This window comes from Macaca fascicularis, chromosome 10 (assembly GCF_037993035.2).
Source record: "Macaca fascicularis isolate 582-1 chromosome 10, T2T-MFA8v1.1".
In the NCBI taxonomy this organism is placed as follows: domain Eukaryota; kingdom Metazoa; phylum Chordata; class Mammalia; order Primates; family Cercopithecidae; genus Macaca; species Macaca fascicularis.
This window is the reverse complement of record NC_088384.1, coordinates 10013168-10030071: the sequence shown is the minus strand read 5'-3', so window position 1 is coordinate 10030071 and position 16904 is coordinate 10013168. Positions and strand designations below refer to the sequence as shown.

Below are 16904 nucleotides of genomic sequence, written 5' to 3'. Positions count from 1 at the left end.
GTAGTGGCTGTGACGGCATGTGACTAAGGCCAATTATCCATTTAGACGCAACTGACACCTACTTTGTTCTGGGAAATTTAATACTGTGACAAAGTTCTCTAAAATAGGCGCCTGCACCACCATACCCCACCGTCCAGGGAATAGGCACCTGCACCACCATACCCCACCGTCCAGGAACAGGCGCCTATGTCACCATACCCCACCGTCCAGGGAATAGGCACCTGCGCCACCATACCCCACTGTCCAGGGAATAGGCACCTGCACCACCATACCCCACCATCCAGGAACAGGCGCCTATGTCACCATACCCCACCGTCCAGGGAATAGGCACCTATGTCACCGCACCCCACCATCCGGGGAATAGGCGCCTGCACCACCATACCCCACCGTCCAGGGAATAGGCACCTACGTCACCACACCCCACTGTCCAGGGAATAGGCACCTACGTCACCACACCCCACTGTCCAGGGAATAGGCACCTACGCCACCATACCCCACTGTCCAGGACAGGCAAGCAGGGCAGGCTAGATCTCGTACCGACACTTGTGCACGCCTCCTCCTGGCGCAGAAACCTGTTCTGTACTGGAATACAAGCAGCAGCTGTGGCCTCAGCCACCAGGTGGAGCATGGGGAACACTCTGGGCTCTGCGAGGACGGAGCCAGTGCCACTAGGAGCTGACTGGCTAGGGTCGGTTGTCCACACAGACTCTGGCCCCATTCGGGTGGGCCTTGCAGCAGGTGTCCTGGGCCAGAGGAGGGGCCCTGGCATCTATCCAACACCAGGACCTCTCTTTAGGCCTAGGCCAAACTCTTCAGAAGTCACAACGCACAGATGTGGGCCCCGGTCACGCCTCATGGGCTGTCTCTGGGAAGAAAATCTCCCGGCATCGCTGCACTGTGTCCTGAGGAGACACCACGCTGTGGCCAACAGTCCGGGGGTCAGCAAAGATCTCAAAGTCGTTCCCACCCTGCACACAGAGGATGGGCAGAGGAGGCATATTTAGGCGGAGTCCCTCTCCACGTTGGCTGCTAAGGACCTGCCCCTCCTCCTGCCCCTTCAGAACTGGCAGGAAGCCCACCTTCTCACTCCTGTCAGACCCGCCCTGACTTGCTGTGTGATGTAGAACAAGTGCCCAGCCCTCTCGGGGCCCCAGCCTTCTGATCTGTGTAATGGGGCTGGTGAGCAATGGCTGTTCTCCAGGAGCCCCCGCAAGAGGTCTGCTGTGTTGCCCCGTGTTCTGGCCTTGACCTGGGCGATTTGTGTTGGAGAAGCCACCAGACCTGGCTTCTGGCTGTCCACTGTGTTGGGGGAAACCTGGGGTGGGCCACACTCACAGGGCTGGTCTCGTTCCCAAAGAAGTGGATGGTGTCGAAGCTGTCCTGGTCCAGGCTATCCAGGCAGTAGCGCTTGTCCCAGCCCTCGGGGAAGACGTCAAAGCTGATCATGCCTCCTGTGGGCAGGGGTGGGGACTGTTATTCCCTGCTGGGAGGGGCAGACAAGGCTAACAGAAGGGCTGCTTGTTCATTCATTCATTCAACAACCCTTGGGGATTGGGACACGGTGCAGCAACAGGACACGGGACAGACTTAGGATCCTCAAGGAAGTTATGACACAGGTTGGAGAACAAACAAGACTACAAGACTACAAAGTGGGTGGGGGAAGCTCATCCAGCCAGGGTGGTCAGGGGAGACCTCTGACGAGGTGGCAATGAGCTGGGACCTGAGGCACAGAACAAAGTACAGCCCCTGAGGCAGGGAAGAAGATAAGTGTCCCAGCAAGGGAGGAGGCTGGGAGAGGCAGGGCGAGGACGGGCAGGCCCTGGGCATCACGTGGAGAGGGAGGAAGAGCCTAGGGAGGGCTTTGGGCAGAGGCACACCATGACTCCAGCTCCAGCCTCTCCGGCCACTGGGGAACGGGTGAGGTGGCAGAGAGGAGCCCGGCTGCGTCAGGTCTGTTGGAGGCTGGGATAAGCTGCTGGCAGTGGAGGTGTGAGCACCAGTGGGATTCCAGATGCAGGGCCCTGGGACTTCTAGGAGTTTGGACTTGGGAAGGGGCGGGGGAGAGCATTCAAGGGAGAGGCTCCGGTTTTTGGCCTGAGAAACTGGATGGGTATAGGGCATTTACCACTGAGGTGTGAGGTGGGGAAAACTGGGGGCCAGTAAACGCTGAGCCCCTTTCTGCATCAGGCTCAGCCACCCCCTCTGCCCTGAGTGGGGGAGGGGCTCCTAAAGCTAAAGGGGGCCATAGCCTGGTCTGGCAAGGGGCGGAAGGTTCGAGGAGGGGCCCTGTACCAGGCCTCCCAAGCCCTCTGCAGGGTGGACGTACCTCGGGAGAACCTCAGCCCTTTGCCGGCAAACTCTGTTTTCAGGGCTTCCACGAACTTCTCCCGGATCTTCTCTTTCTGCAGAGGGGAGGGGGCGGATGGCAGCTCAGAGAACCTGCTGTGTGCCAGGCCCTGGCTGGGCACACAGTCCACGTGAGCGTGCTGAGCCTTCTAGGTGGGCTGAGAGTGTCCCAAGCTGTGAAGAAATGTTTCCACATGGCCGAGGCTGGCTGCACCTCCCGTCTCTGGAGAACAAGGCTGGTCACTGGACAGCCCCACGTGCAAGGCCAGCCTCGGCAGGGACTGGCACTGTGACCTCGAGCTGGTTACTCACTCTCTGGCCTCAGCGTCCTCATCTAAGGAAGGGAAGTACTCATCCCCACTTCAGCGTTCTGGAAGACAAGCTGGGTCAAGCATTTACACCAGCTCTGGGCCGGGGCAGGGCACATGGATCAGGAAGGTTTATGCCCCTCCAGTGCCAGAAGGGGGCAAACAAGAGCCAAAAATACTTGAGAAGGTGGGGAGTTAGCGTGTGGCTCCCCAACCCCATGCCAGGCATGGTCCATGTGCCACCTCATCCAGTCCTCATGACAGGCCATGGGATGGGAACTGTTATTACCCCCACCTTACACATAAGCAAACTGAGGCACACGGTAATAAAGCTGTTTTTCCAGGTTACGAGGCAAATGGGTAGAGCTGGGACTGGGAACCTGGGTGGCCAGGAAGGGATCACCTCTCAGCACGTGTGTGTGGGAGAATGGTTGTTTGCCAATGACCAGTTGCAACTACTCCAACAAAAAAAGTCCCCGGGGCTGTGCGCAGTGGCTCACGTCTGTAGTCCCAGCACTTTGGGAGGCCAAGGTGGGCAGATCACTTGAGGCCGGAGTTTGAGACCAGCCTGAACATGGCAAAACCCTGTCCTTACTAAAAAATACAAAAATTAGGCCAGTGCGGTGGCTCACGCCTGTAATCCCAGCACTTTGGGAGGGTGAGGAGGGCCGATCACAAGGTTAAGAGATCAAGACCATCCTGGCTAGCGTGGCGAAACCCTGTCTCTACTAAAAGTACAAAAATTAGCTGGGTGTGGTGGCTCACACCTGTAGTCCCAGCCACTCGGGAGGCTGAGGGAGAAGAATTGCTTGAACCCAGGAGGCAGAGGTTGCAGTGAGCCGAGATTGTCCCACAGCACTGGGTGACAGAGCAAGACTCTGTCTCCAAGAAAAAAAAAAAAAAAAGGGTATTTCTTTGCAAGGCGCAGTGGTTCACACCTATAATCCTGGTGCTTTGGGAGGCTGAGGCAGAAGGCCCACTTGAGGCTAGGAGTTCAAAACTGGCCTGGGAGACACAGTGAGATCCCATCCCTACAAAAAATTTTAAATTTTAAAAATCAGCCTGGCATGGAGGAATGCACCTGTGGTCCCAGCTACTCAGGAGGTTGAGGTGCGAGGATCGCTTGAGCCTGAGAGATCAAGGCCGCAGTGAGCTAGGACTGGATCACTGCACTGCACTCCAGGCTGGGCAACAGAGTTAAGACCCTGTCTCAAAAACAACAATAACGACAAAAAGTATGCCGTGTGCCAGGCATAGGAGATCCAGAGGAGAACAAGCCGCAGAAATCCCTGCCCTGATGGAGCTTACAGTTCTGGGACAGGGACAGACAGTAATTCGGGTTTTGAAAGTAGATGGTGGAAGTTGTCCAAGGCTGCTTGGGGAGAAATAAGGTAGGGGAAGGAGCAGGAAGTGCAGCAGTGGATGTGATACTCTGGGAGGCCCCACTGGGAAAAGGACAGGAAAGGTGATTTGAAGGAGAGGAGGAGGGACGAGCTGGGCCTGAGAGAAGTGTGCTCTGGCAGAGGCACAGCACTCTAGAATCAGCCAAGAGGCCATAGCTGGAGCAGAGGGCAGGGAGAGCCACCGAACAGGTCAGAGAATGATGGAACGACGTGGACGGACCAGCGTGGAAAGGTTTGGAAGGGTGGATCACTCCATCGCCGAGAGGGAGGGAGGCGTGGGGAGAAAAGCAAAATGCACATCAAGGTTCAGCAGGGGCAGCACAGGCAGAGGTGAGAGGACCTTGGTGTGTTCCAGGAATAGAAAGTGGAACTTGAAGGGCACAGAGAGGAGACGCGGAGAGCCGGAGCCAGGCAGAGCCCTCAGGGCTTGGGGCACCATAGCAGGGGGCTAGAACATCATCCAGCTGGAAATGAGGAGGCAAGGAAGGATTGTAAGTGAGGGGGCAGGGCTGGGAGGTGAATGCGGCTGACACGTTTGAAAGGTTCTAATGGGCCGGGCGCGGTTGCTCACGCCTGTAATCTCAGCACTTTTGGAGGCCCAGGCAGGTGGATCACCTTAGGTCAGGAGTTCAAGACCAGCCTGGCCAACGTGGTAAAACCCTGTCTCAGGCCGGGCGCGGTGGCTCAAGCCTGTAATCCCAGCACTTTGGGAGGCCGAGACGGGCGGATCACGAGGTCAGGAGATCGAGACCATCCTGGCTAACACGGTGAAACCCCGTCTCTACTAAAAATACAAGAAAAATTAGCTGGGCGAGGTGGCGGGCGCCTGTAGTCCCAGCTACTCGGGAGGCTGAGGCAGGAGAATGGCGTGAACCCGGGGAGGCGGAGCTTGCAGTGAGCCGAGATCGCGCCACTGCACTCCAGCCTGGGGCACAGAGCAAGACTCCGTCTCAAAAAAAAAAAAAACAAAAAAAAACCCTGTCTCTACTAAAAAAGTACAAAACTTAGCTAGGTGTGGTGGTGCACACCTGTAATCCCAGCTACTTGGGAGGCTGAGGCAGGAGAATCGCTTGAACACGGGAGGTGGGAGTTGCAGTGAGCTGAGATCATGCCACTGTACTCCAGCCTGGGTGACAGAATGAGACTCTTATCTCCCTCCCCGCCCCCCCAAAAAAAGAAAGAAAGAAAGGTTCTCAGTGGCATTGCCGGAGAGCAGGCTGGCAGGGTTATGCAGTGGGTAGAGAGGGACAGAGAGGAAAGTTGGGGCAACCTGGGGCAGGGGAAAGCGGTAATCTAGAGTGGGGTCTCAGTTCTGCAGATGAACAGATTTGACACTGACTCGAGAGGCTGATGAAATAGGAGCTGTTGGACCCGATGTGGGTGGGAAGGTGGAAATGATGTTCCCAGGTGTTGGCCTGGCTCAGTGGGTGGCTGCTGGTGCTGGTCACCTAGGAAGGGGGACCAGCAGCGTTGGAAAGATGCACGTGTGTCTACAACAATGGCACACGGTAGGTGCCTGAAAGGGTATCAGTTAAATCAGAACACATCCCCCCAGTCTATTTTACCGATGAGAAAATAAAGGCTCAGATAAATTGAGTGACTGAGGCCTTACAGGCCTAAGGTTGCATAGCTAGTGGTACCTTGTCCAGTTCGGAGAACTCGATCCGTTCCTCCAGGGTGCAGCTCCGGCCGATGGGCGAGATGTTCAGCATGCCATTCCGGAACTCAATGAAGGTTCCACTGGTGGTGAGGGAGGGCGGGAGCCAGAGAGAACCAGAACGGCCCTGAATTCAAATCTAGCCCCACCTGGGACCCCAGCCTCCTAGGACTCCAAAGGGGAAAATAATCCACACTCCCCGTAAAAAATCAGGGGCCCAGGTATCTCCAGGCTCCCTCTGAGGGACCCACACTTCTCCTCCCTCAGGCCCCAGGTTCTGGAGACCAGGCTGGTGGGACCTCACCGCTTCTTGGGCAGCCTGAGCAGGGCCATGTAGCTGAGGCAGAAGTTGATCAAGTCCTGCAACAGCTCCTCCCCCAGGTGGTTCTGGATGGTCTGGCCAAGGAACACAGGGCTCTGAGCGCGGCCTAGGCTGCCTGACCCGGAGACAGGCACAGTGTCTCTCCCCCAGCCCCGGACAGAAGGCACCCTTGGACTGCTCCACTATGGAAAAGCGGGGTGCCCCTGGCTAAGCCCTGGGGGACACTGACCTGCTTGGAGAGCAGTCGTCCGTGCTTATATTGCACTGTCCCGTTCTCAGCAAACACATAATCAAACTTCTCAATGACTTCGGGGTCACATAGAGGACAGGAGGAAGAAAGACTGTGACACCAGGTCTGTGATCCCATAGGCAAGTAAAGAGACAGGAAGCCCGCACCCTCGGTTTCGTATTCAAAGGACATGTGTTCAATCTGAGGCTGCAACCTGCTTCTCCAGCCTTTCTCCTTCTGCAGTTTGGTTTTCTTCCAAAGAAGCCAGTCACACCTGTGGGCCTCTGCACACAGGCATCCATGCAGGTCCTTCTGTCAGGACCGCCCTTCCCTGGCTTCCCTGCCACTCATCCTCCAAGATCCAGCTTCCTCCTCTGGAAGCCATGCAGCACTCTCTGGCAGAGGGCATCATTTACACTCTGTGCTCCCCTGCCCCTCTGCAGATGAGCTTCCTTCTGCTCTACAGCTGCCATCGCACTGGGTTCTCAAGGCTGGCTGCATGGGAGAGTTGGAGGTTTCAGCTCTGGCTGCCAGGAGAAGCAGCTGGAGTGGGTGGGAGGTGGGAGGCGCAGGGAGCACAGCTCAGAGGCTGTTGCGGGGTCTGGGTGGCACGTGGTTACCTAGACTATGAAGGCATGGTGGAGATGGAGACAGAGGGGACAGGGAGATATTTTGGGGTTTGCTGATGGAATAAACAAGAGGTGGGGAAAAGGAAAAATTCGAGGAAGTTTCTGGCTTGAGGAACTGGAGGCACCCACTTTGACTGGTCTGAGACCAGGAGCTCTGAGGTCCAATCAATTTTCTGGATAACTTCAGAGTCGTCCTCTGTTAAATGGGATGATCACGCCTACTCTAAAGTGTGATTGTGGGGATTAAATGCAATGGAATAACATTAACACATGATCATTTTTGACAAATGGTAGCCATCATTGGTTCTGCCCTTTTTTTTTTTTGGAAGCAGAGCCTCATTCTGTCACCCAGGCTGGAGTGCAGTGGCCTGATCTTGGCTCACTGCAACCTCCACCACTCAGGTTCAAGCGATTCTCCTGCCTCAACCTCCCGAGTAGCTGGGATTGCAGGCACGTGCCACCATACCCAGCTAATTTTTTGTATTTTTAGTAGAGACGGGGTTTCACCATGTTGGGCACGCTGGTCTTGAACTCCTGATCTCAAGTAATCCACCTGCCTTGGCCTCCCAAAGTGCTGGGATTACAGGCGTAAGCCACCATGCCAGCCAGTTCAGCCCATTTTAAAGATGAGGAAATCAAGACTCAGCAGGCAGAAATGAGAATGTAAACTGCATAAGGGCAGGTTTTGCTTGCTTTGTCCCAGCTATTTCTCTAGGGCCTGGCACAATCCCTGGCAATAGGAGGTGCTCAAGTGTTTGTCACAGCAGTGAGGGAACTATCTGGCTGCTCTCTCTCTACTTCTGCCCCACAGAAGCAGGACCGGCTCTTTGAAGATGCCCAGGAATCTCTCAAACTCCCCACTCCCTCTACCCCCAGTCTCACTCTTACCTTCATCCCCGTCACCCAGCTGCTCAGCGATCTTAGAGTAGTCAGAGCCGCCCACCACACCGATCTGCACTCTACTTCGCAGCTTCTGCAGGAAGGCGGCCACCTCAGGGTCAATTTTCTATGGGGGGAGAGGGGAAGCATAGCATTCTGGCTTTCAGCATGTCTGGGACCTCCACGTAGCCCTCACTTAGTGCTCAGAACCCAGGGAGCCCACGTTCTAACTGGATCTGAAGCAGTACGAAGCTTAGACACCAAAAATTAGACAGGTTGGGCACCATGGCTCAGGTCTGTAATCCCAACACTTTGTGAGGCCATGGCAGAAAGATTGCTTGACCCAGGAGTTTAGAGCCTAGGCAGCAAAGGAAGACATCGTCTCTATGGAAAAAAAAAAAAAATTTTTTTTTTTGGAGACGAACTTTTGCTCTGTCGCCCAGGCTGGAGTGCAGTGGTGTGATCCTGGCTCACTGCAACCTCCATCTCCCATGTTCAAGTGATTCTTCTGCCCCAGCCTCCTGAGTAGCCAAGACTACAGTTGCCCAACACCACACCCAGCTAATTTTTGTATTTTTAGTAAAGATGGGGGTTTCACCATGTTGGCCAGGGTGGTCTCGAACTCCTGACCTCAAGTGATCTGCCCCCCTCGGCCTTCCAAAGTGCTGGGATTACAGGCATGAGCCAGTGCGCCTGGTCTTTTTTTTTTTTTTTTCTGTGGTGGAGTCTGGCTCTGTCACCCAGGCTGAAGTACAGTGGTGTGAACTCGGCTCACTGAAACCTCTGCCCAGGCTGGAATACAATGGCGCAATCTCAGCTCACTGCAACTTCTGCCTCCCGGGTTCAAGCGATTCTCCTGCCTCAGCCTCCTGAGTAGCTGGGATTACAGGTGCCTGCCACCATGCGCAGCTAATTTTTTTTTTTTTTTTAATTTTTAGTGGAGACAGGGTTTTGCCATGTTGGCCAGGTTGGTCTTGAACTCCTGACATCAGGTGATCCACCCACCTGGGCCTCCCAAAGTGCTGGGATTACAGGCATGAACCACTGCGCCCAGTCCATGCCTGGCTAATTTTTAAAAATTTTCGGTCGCGCGCGGTGGCTCATGCCTGTAATCCCAGCACTTTGGGAAGCCCAGGCGGGTGGATCACCTGAAGTCAGGAGTTCGAGATCAGCCCGGCCAACCTGGCAAAACCCTGTCTCTACAAAAGTTAAAAAATTAGCCGGGCGTGGTGGTAGGCGCTTGTAATCCCAGCTACTCAGGAGGCTGAGGCAGGAGAATCGCTTGAACCCGGGAGGTTGAGGTTGCAGTGAGCCCAGATCACGCCATCACATTCTAGCCTGGGGGACAAGAACAAGACTTTGTCTCCAAAAAAAAAAAAAAAATTAGCCAGGCATGGTGGCACTCGCCTGTAGTCCCAGCTACTCCAGAAGCTGAGGCGGGACAATCACTTGAGCTCAGGAGTTCGAGGCTGCAGTGAGCTGTGATGGCGCCACTGCACTCCAGACTGGCTGACAAAGCGAGACCCTGTCTCTAATAACAACAACAAAATAGCATCACAATCAAGTTGATTCTTGAGGAGCCAAAGAACAACAACAACAAAAATAGCCCCACAAAACAATGTTTAATATTTGCTCTGGGCAAACAGATCCAGATAAAGGCCTGGAGGAAAGCCACACCACAGTAACCACATTACCTTGGGGAGGGGGGCCAGGCCTGGGATCCTGGTGTAGTCAGAGGGGACTTTACCCTTCTCTGTTAGGTTTTCATTCTTTACCAGGAGAGTGTGATCATGAATATGTGTACAATTAAAAATTAACTTTCAAAAGGCACTAAGCACAGAGGCTGGCCCGTAGACAAATTAATAGGCTGTTCTTATTCAGGTTGTTATGTTTGTGGAACAGAAGGTCAGAGGGAGGCATCAGAACTGCGCCTAGGCCCTGCCACCTTTGTTCCAGTTCTTTTGTTTATTTGTTTGTTTGAGATGGAGTTTCACTCTTGTTGCCCAGGCTGGAGTGCGATGGCACAATCTTGGCTCACTGCAACCTCTACCTCCTGGGTTCAATCGATTCTCCTGCCTCTGCCTCCTGAGTAGCTGGGACTATGGGCAGGCACATGCCACCACACCCAGCTATTTTTTTTTTTTTTTTGGAGACAGAGTCTCGCTCTGTCGCCCAGGCTGGAGTGCAATGGCACATTCTCGGTTCACTGCAACCTCTGTCTCTCTGGTTCAAGCGATTCTCCTGCCTCAGCCTCCCGAGCAGCTGGGATTACAGGTGCATGCCACCATGCCTAGCTAATTTTTTGTATTTTTAGTACAGACGGGGTTTCACCATATTGGTCAGGCTGGTCTTGAACTCCTGACATTGTGATCTGTCCACCTCGGCCTCCCAAAGTGCTGGGATTACAGGCATGAGTCACTGAACCCAACCTCATTTTTGTATTTTTAGTAGAGACAGAGTTTCACCATGTTAGCCAGGCTGGTTTCGAATTCCTGACCTCAGGTGATCCACCCACCTCGGCCTCCCAAAGTGCTGGGATTACAGGCATGAGCCACTGCACCCAGCCCACCTTCGCTCCAGTCCTGTCATCTTCCTCCAGTGCTGTCATCTTCCTCCCGGACCCACCCCTGCAGGAAGGCAGAGTGGGCTGATTCTTCCTTGAGTCCTCAGGGCCCAAGCCAGGGTAATTTCACCACAGAGGATGGGGAGGGGCATTTGGGACCTAAGAGAGGAGGCTAAGACCTGGGTTCCCATCAGCCACTGCCCAGTAAAGCCCATCCCACTGTTCCCCCACGCTAGGAGACCTGTCGGTTGGTCCTTGAGGCCCCCAGACTGGAGGGTGGGTTACCCACAGGGAGGGCACGAATGAAACCTGCTTACTGATGCATCCAGCTGGTGAGGGGGCTTTTGGGGACTCACTCACAATGAGACCCAGTGGGAGAAAAACTGAGCAGAGGTAAGAGGCTCAACACAGTGAGTCTTTAGAAGAAAACCACACTCTTACCCTCACTATGCCTCAGTGTCCTCACAGCAAACAGACTAGGCCTGAAGCCTCTCACCTACGGGTGGGTAGAGCCCATAAACGAATTTGAAAAGAAGCCCTCTCTGCTCCACGACTGGGGGTGGAAGGTAAGGTGGATGATAGGGCTTCAGAAACTAGACTCAGGCCCAGGCCTGCAAAGGTCGGGGTGGGAAGACTCTGAGACCCCCTGTCTCCTACCAGATGGTGACTGACACTTGGCTGCGTGCTTGTGTGCCTGGAACCCCGGTTCAGAAGCCAGCTCTGACCACTGGTGCGTTGTAGGGCTGAACTAGGGTGGGATCCCCAGCTCAGGAGGCTGGGACCTCCGGGAGCCAGGCCCTAGGGGCATGTGAAAGCATCTGGGGACAGAGGGAGCTAGGCCCCTGATCGCAGCCTCTTCCCTCCAGTACTGGATCCTACCCCAACACTCCCAAGCAGAACACAGGCAGGGACGCTGCTGGGGCAGTGACGTGGAGGGCCAGGTCCCCTCACTCCCGGTGGGTGGCCCCGGATGTCAGGGGGCCGGGTACTGCCGCATGCTACACTCGGTCCCGGCGTGTCCACGGTCACTCTGCTGCAGATCCCACACTCAGCCTCGGGGGTGTCCGCGTGACACTCCCGGCGGGAGCTTCCAAACTTCAGGGTCCTACCTGGCGAGCCGGCGTGAGGGTCCCGTCCACGTCAAACAGGCAGAGGACCCGCTCCTTCCTGCGGGCTCCCTGGGCGGTGACTGCCATGGCTGCAGCTCCGCGCGCGGGGCGGAGTCTGGAAGATGCAGCCGCAGAAGCAGCGCAGGGATAAGATTCGACAGGGCGGGGCTTTAGGGGGCGGGGCCAGCAGACGGCCTGATTGCGCCGAAGGGGCGTGGTCTCGGCGGACCGAAGCGGGGGCGGGGCCTGAGTTGATTCTGATTGCTCCTGGAAGAGGCGGGCGAGGCATAGGGCGGAGCGCAGCCCTCCAGGTTCGATTGGATTCCTCCAAACAAGACGGAGGCGGGGCCTGAGCCTGGGCCCGGCAGGAAGTGAGAGAGTGAACCCGGAAGACAGGGGAGGGGCCAGAATTGGCGGGTTGATAGTGATTGCAACAGGCCGATTAAAGGGCTGGGTCGGGCGGGGCCTCTACCGTACTGTGCAGTGCCTGGTGGGCCAGGCAGGACTAAGAGAGCAGAGGTTGCTCTCCACTCTCACAAGACCTGTGGTCATCTCTTTGCCTTACAAATTTTGAGCTGTAGGAAATCTCCTGAGCCAGGCGCTGTGGCTCACGCCTGTAATCTCAGCAGTTTGGGAGGTAGAGGCGGGCGGATCACCTGAGGTCGGGAGTTCGAGACCAACCTGACCAACATGGAGAAACCCTGTCTCTACTAAATATACAAAATTAGCCGGGCGTGGTGGTGCATGCCTGTAATCCCAGCTACTCAGGAGGCTGAGGCAGGAGAATCGCTTGATTCCAAAGAAGCCAGAGGTTGCTTTGAGCGGGAAGCAGAGGTTGCTGTGAGCCAAGATCGCGCCGTTGCACTCCAGCCTGGGCAACAACAGTGAAACTCTGCCTCAAAAAAAAGAAAAGAAAAGAAAAGAAAAAGAAATCTCCTGAAGGCCTTTGTTCAGGCTTTGGACTTTGCCAAATTTCCTTCCCCAAGACCCAGATCTCAGGGTCCACCTCCTTGGAGACCTTCCCCAGAGTCTTCCTTTTTTTTTTTTTTTTGAGACAGAGTCTCGCTCTGCCCAGGCTGGAGTGCAGCGGTGGGATCTCTGCTCACTGCAACTTCCACCTCCCAGGTTCAAGCGATTCTCATGCCTCAGCCTCCCGAGTAGCTGGGACTACAGGCGTGTGCCACCATGCCCAGCTAATTTTTGTATTTTTACTTATTTTTATTTTATTTTTTTTTGAGACAGGGCCTTATTTATTTATTTATTTATTTATTTATTTATTTTTGAGACTGGGTCTCACTCTGTTACCCAGGCTGGAGTGCAGTGGCGCGATCTCGGCTCACTGCAACCTCTGCCTCCCGGGTTCAAGCAATTCTCCTGCCTCAGCCTCCCGAGTAGCTGAAACTATAGATGTGCCACCACACCCGGCTAATGTTTTTTTTCTTCCTGAGATGGAGTTTCGCTCTTGTTGCCCAGGTTGGAGTGCAATGGTGCGATTTCAGCTTACCACAACCTCTGCCTCCCGAGTAGCTGGGATTACAGGCATGCACTACCACGCCCGGCTAATTTTGTATTTTTAGTAGAGATGGGGTTTCATCATGTTAGCCAGGCTGGTCTCCAACTCCTGACCTCAGGTGATCTGCCTGCCTCAGCCTCCCAAAGTGCTGGGAATGCAAGCGTGAGTTACCGTGCCCAACCAACCTTCCCAGATTATATTCACAAGTATTTAACCATTGCATTGACTTTGCGGTCAGTTCCAGGTTGTCTTCCCGGCTCCACCACTATGGGACCTTGGACAAGTCACTTCACCTCTCAGAGGCTTTGTGTCTTCACCTATAAAATGGGATGAACACCACCTACTTTGTAGGGTTGTTTTTCACATGAAAATAAATAACAGGCCGGGTGCAGTGGCTCACGCCTGTAATCCCAACACTTTGGGAGGCTGGGATGGGCGGATCACCTGCAGTCAGGAGTTTGAGACCAGCCTGGCCAACATGGGGAAACCCCACCTGTACTAAAAATACAAAAATTAGCCGGGCATGGTGGCAGGCGCCTGCAATCCCAGCTACTTGGGAGGCTGAGGCGGGAGAATCGCTTGAATGTGGAAGGCGGTGGTTGCAGTAAGCCGAGATCATGCCACTGCACTCCAGCCTGGGAGACAGAGCAAGACTCCACCTCAAACAAACAAACAAACAAACTAAATAATAACTGTAGAGTTGGATGCGGTGGCTCACACCTGTAATTCTAGTACTTTGGGAGGCCAAGGTGGGTGGATTGTTTGAGCCCAGGCAGTCAAGATCAGAGTGGGCAACATGGCAAAACCCTCTCTCTACTAAAAATACAAAAAATTAGCCGGGCGTGGTGGTGGGCACCTGTGGTCCCAGCTACGCAAGAGGCTGAGGTAGGAGAATTACCTGAGCCCAGGAAGTTGAGGCTGCAACGAACCAGATATTCCCACTGCACTCCAGCCTTGGTGACAGGAGTGAGACCCTGTCTCAAGAAAAAAAAAAAGGTGCGGATCATATGAGCCGGCAATTCAACTTTTAGAAAACAGGAAAAGAAGGCCAAGCGCAGTGGCTCACGCCTGTAATCCCAGCACTTTGGGAGGCCGAGATGGGCAGATCACGAGGTCAGGAGATCGAGACCATCGGGCTAACATGGTGAAATCCCGTCTCTACTAAAAATACAAAAAATTAGCCAGGCGTGGTGGCGGGCGCCTGTAGTCCCAGCTCCTTGGGAGGCTGAGGCAGGAGAATGGAGTGAACCCAGGAGGCAGAGCTTGCAGTGGGCCGAGATCCGGCTACTGCACTCCAGCATGGGCGACAGAGCAAGACTCCATCTCAAAAAAAAAAAAAAAAAAAAAAGTCAAGAAAATAGAAAAAGGAAAAATACATGGAATTGTTTAAATGAACTAAGACCCATCTAGAAGATGAAATGCTATGAAGCCATGAAAATCTGCATTGTTTGTGTGCGTGTGTGCGTGCGTGTGTGTGTGTGAGAATAGGGTCTATCTTATCCAGGCTACTCTCAAACTCCTGGCCTCAAATGGTCCTCACGACTCAGCCTCCCAAAGTGTTGGGATTACCGGCGTGACCCACTGCACCAGGCCCCCATACACGATTCTTGTTTTTCTGACTGGGTAGCTATGGTGTCCTGGAGAGATCACTGGAGTTGGAATCAGGAGAACTGCAGTTTGGTCCTGGCTAAGTATAAGGACTTGGACAGGTCACCTTTCCTCACTGGGCTTCAGTTTCTTTATATCTAATGAGGATATAAACCCCACCTGATAGAACTATGAAAGGTGAGATAGTAAGAACTGATGCTGGCCAGGCGCGGTGGCTCATGTCTGTAATCCCAGCACTTTGGCAGGCCAAGGCGGCGGACCACGAGGTCAGGAGTTCGAGACCAGCCTAACCAACATGGTGAAACCCCGTCTCTACTAAAAATACAAAAATTAGCCAGGCATGGTGGTGCATGTCTGTAATCCCAGCTACTCAGGTGGCTGAGGCAGGAGAATCACTTGAACCCAGAGGTTGCAGTGAGCCAAGATCACACCACTGCACACTCCAGCCTGGGCGACAGAGTGAGACTCTGTGTCAAAAAAAAAAAAAAAAAAAAAAAAAAGAACTGATGCTTATTAATCCTCTACTATGGGCTGACCACTATACAGGACACTTGACCAGGTTATCTTCACTTTCCTGTTCCATGACTGAAGAATTCCTAGAAACAGGTTAAGTGCAAATTCCTGGGCCCCACCCCTGGTGCTTGGATCCAGAATGTCTGGAATGTGGCCCACTGGGCAGGAGGAGTTTTTGTCTCCTATGGACTGGATCCACCTTTCTAAATACAAAGATAAGCACCCTTGGCCCCTTAACAAATGGGCTGCTTCTTACAAATCCCTTTCCTACAGTCTCTCCCTAAATTCTCATCACAACCCTTTCCACATGATGAGGCCACTGAAACTCAGAGAGGGAGAGTTATTTGCCCTGAGGTACAGACCCAGGAGGACCAGGTGGGGGGTACCTGTGGCTACCACTGTGTCCCTTTAAGAGGAAGGCTCATCCCTGGCAACTGGTGCTCAGATGGGGACCAGGGGAGGCCTTGGGGAGAGAAGAGCAGGACTGGTGCGAGGGAAGACTGGCCAGAAGGGTGACTTGAAGGGACCCAGAGGAAGCCAGGACTGAAAGTGGAGGGCCTGAGACCTGAGCCTGGCAAGAGTCTGCTATGAAGGTAAGACCCTGGGCTCTTCTGGGCCAGATGTGTGGCTGAAGTTTGGAGGTTAGTGACTTTCATGTTTGGTTTGGGTGTTTCACTTACTTTTCCCAACACATCTCTGAAGAGAGTACCCTTATACTCAATTTCCAGAGATAGGTACTGACATCAGAGAGGTGCAGTGGCTTCCCTAGGGTCACACAGCACCATCAAGATTCCTCCTCAGTCCCGTCTTGCCAAAACCCAGGCTTTTCCCTGGCTCCTGGCTATTGGTAGGAGGCCATGTGTCAACATGTCTGAGTACTGGAGCTGTCCATGCTCTTTTTCTGTACCTGGTATGTGACTTGTTGTATATGGGTGCTCCAGGCCCAAGGGGCAGCCTCTGTGTAGTGGGGTTTACAGGCAGGCTGACAATTCCTGGAGCTCTCCTCCCACTAGTGACTTTGGGCAGGTCCGTCCCACTCCCTGAGGTTGTCGTTCATTTACAAATGGGGTCAACACCCTCCTAACGCTGTGTAGTTAAGAAGCCTAGGGGCAGCAGGGGAGGTGTGCTGTGTGCTGAGGTTGGGGGAGACTGTGGATTTTGTTTGTTTGTTTTAGATCTGTTGCCCAGACTGCAGTGCAGTGGCAGCATCTCACGATCTCCGCTCAATCCAACCTCTGCCTCCCGGGTTCAAGCGATTCTCCTGCTCCCGAGTAGCTCAGGTTACAGGTGCATACCACCACACCCAGCTGATTTTTGTATTTTTAGTAGAGATGGGGTTTTACCATGTTGGCCAGGCTGGTCTTGAACTCTTCACCTCAGGTGATCCGCCTGCCTCGGCCTCCCAAAGTGCCGGGATTACAGGCGTGAGCCACCTCGCCTAGCCGTTTTTTTTTTTTTTTTTTTTTTTAACTTTCACAATGCCTGCAGTGCTTACATCGTCTTCACAATAAACAAGTCCATAGAATCTAAACAAGCTGAAGGGCGCATGCTCAGATGGCTTTGTGGGAGGTGGAGGCTGTTGCTGGGTTGGCTCAGGCCCTCTGGAGCTCTCTCAGCCAAAGTCAATGGGAACAGATAGGGCCCAGGCCACAGCACTGTTCCACCTGGGGGTGGGGAACAGGAGCTGCAGCCTGGCAGCTGGGGTCAGTGGTCTCTGCAGGTCAGAGCTCAGCCCAGGACTGTAAGAACTTGGGCAAGTCTCTGTTCTGACCTCGCAAGCCAGGGGTGGAGAGCGGAGTCACACTGCGAGGGACTCAGAAAGGAT

The 16904-nt window shown here is 54.1% G+C and overlaps 2 protein-coding genes across 5 annotated transcripts in view; one reads left to right on the top strand and one right to left on the bottom strand.

Annotated features, from left to right (window-relative positions):
- Positions 1-62: 62 nt before the first annotated feature.
- PMM1 (phosphomannomutase 1) lies at positions 63-11562 on the bottom strand. Of its 4 annotated transcripts, XR_010578333.1 has the most exons (9): positions 11446-11562; positions 7783-7900; positions 6266-6342; positions 6019-6110; positions 5698-5797; positions 2327-2402; positions 1336-1451; positions 149-968; positions 63-111 (listed from the first exon to the last, which is right to left on the bottom strand). XR_010578333.1 is itself a non-coding variant. In XM_045363536.2 (8 exons), exons 1-8 carry the CDS (start codon positions 11530-11532, stop codon positions 846-848), a joined length of 789 nt encoding a protein of 262 aa, XP_045219471.1. In that variant the 5' UTR covers positions 11533-11562; the 3' UTR covers positions 63-845. The 4 variants fall into 4 exon arrangements, 2 of the variants coding, with proteins under 2 accessions (XP_045219471.1, XP_073859765.1); XR_012418689.1 differs by having other exon boundaries at positions 63-968; positions 2327-2520; XM_045363536.2 differs by having other exon boundaries at positions 63-968.
- Positions 11563-15378: 3816 nt separating this feature from the next.
- Positions 15379-16904, top strand: part of XRCC6 (X-ray repair cross complementing 6) — a 65657-nt gene continuing 64131 nt past the window's right edge. Inside the window, exon 1 of the mRNA XM_065522085.1 lies at positions 15379-15672. The gene's annotated coding sequence lies outside the window, so the exon portion shown is untranslated. The remainder of the gene's footprint in view (positions 15673-16904) is intronic.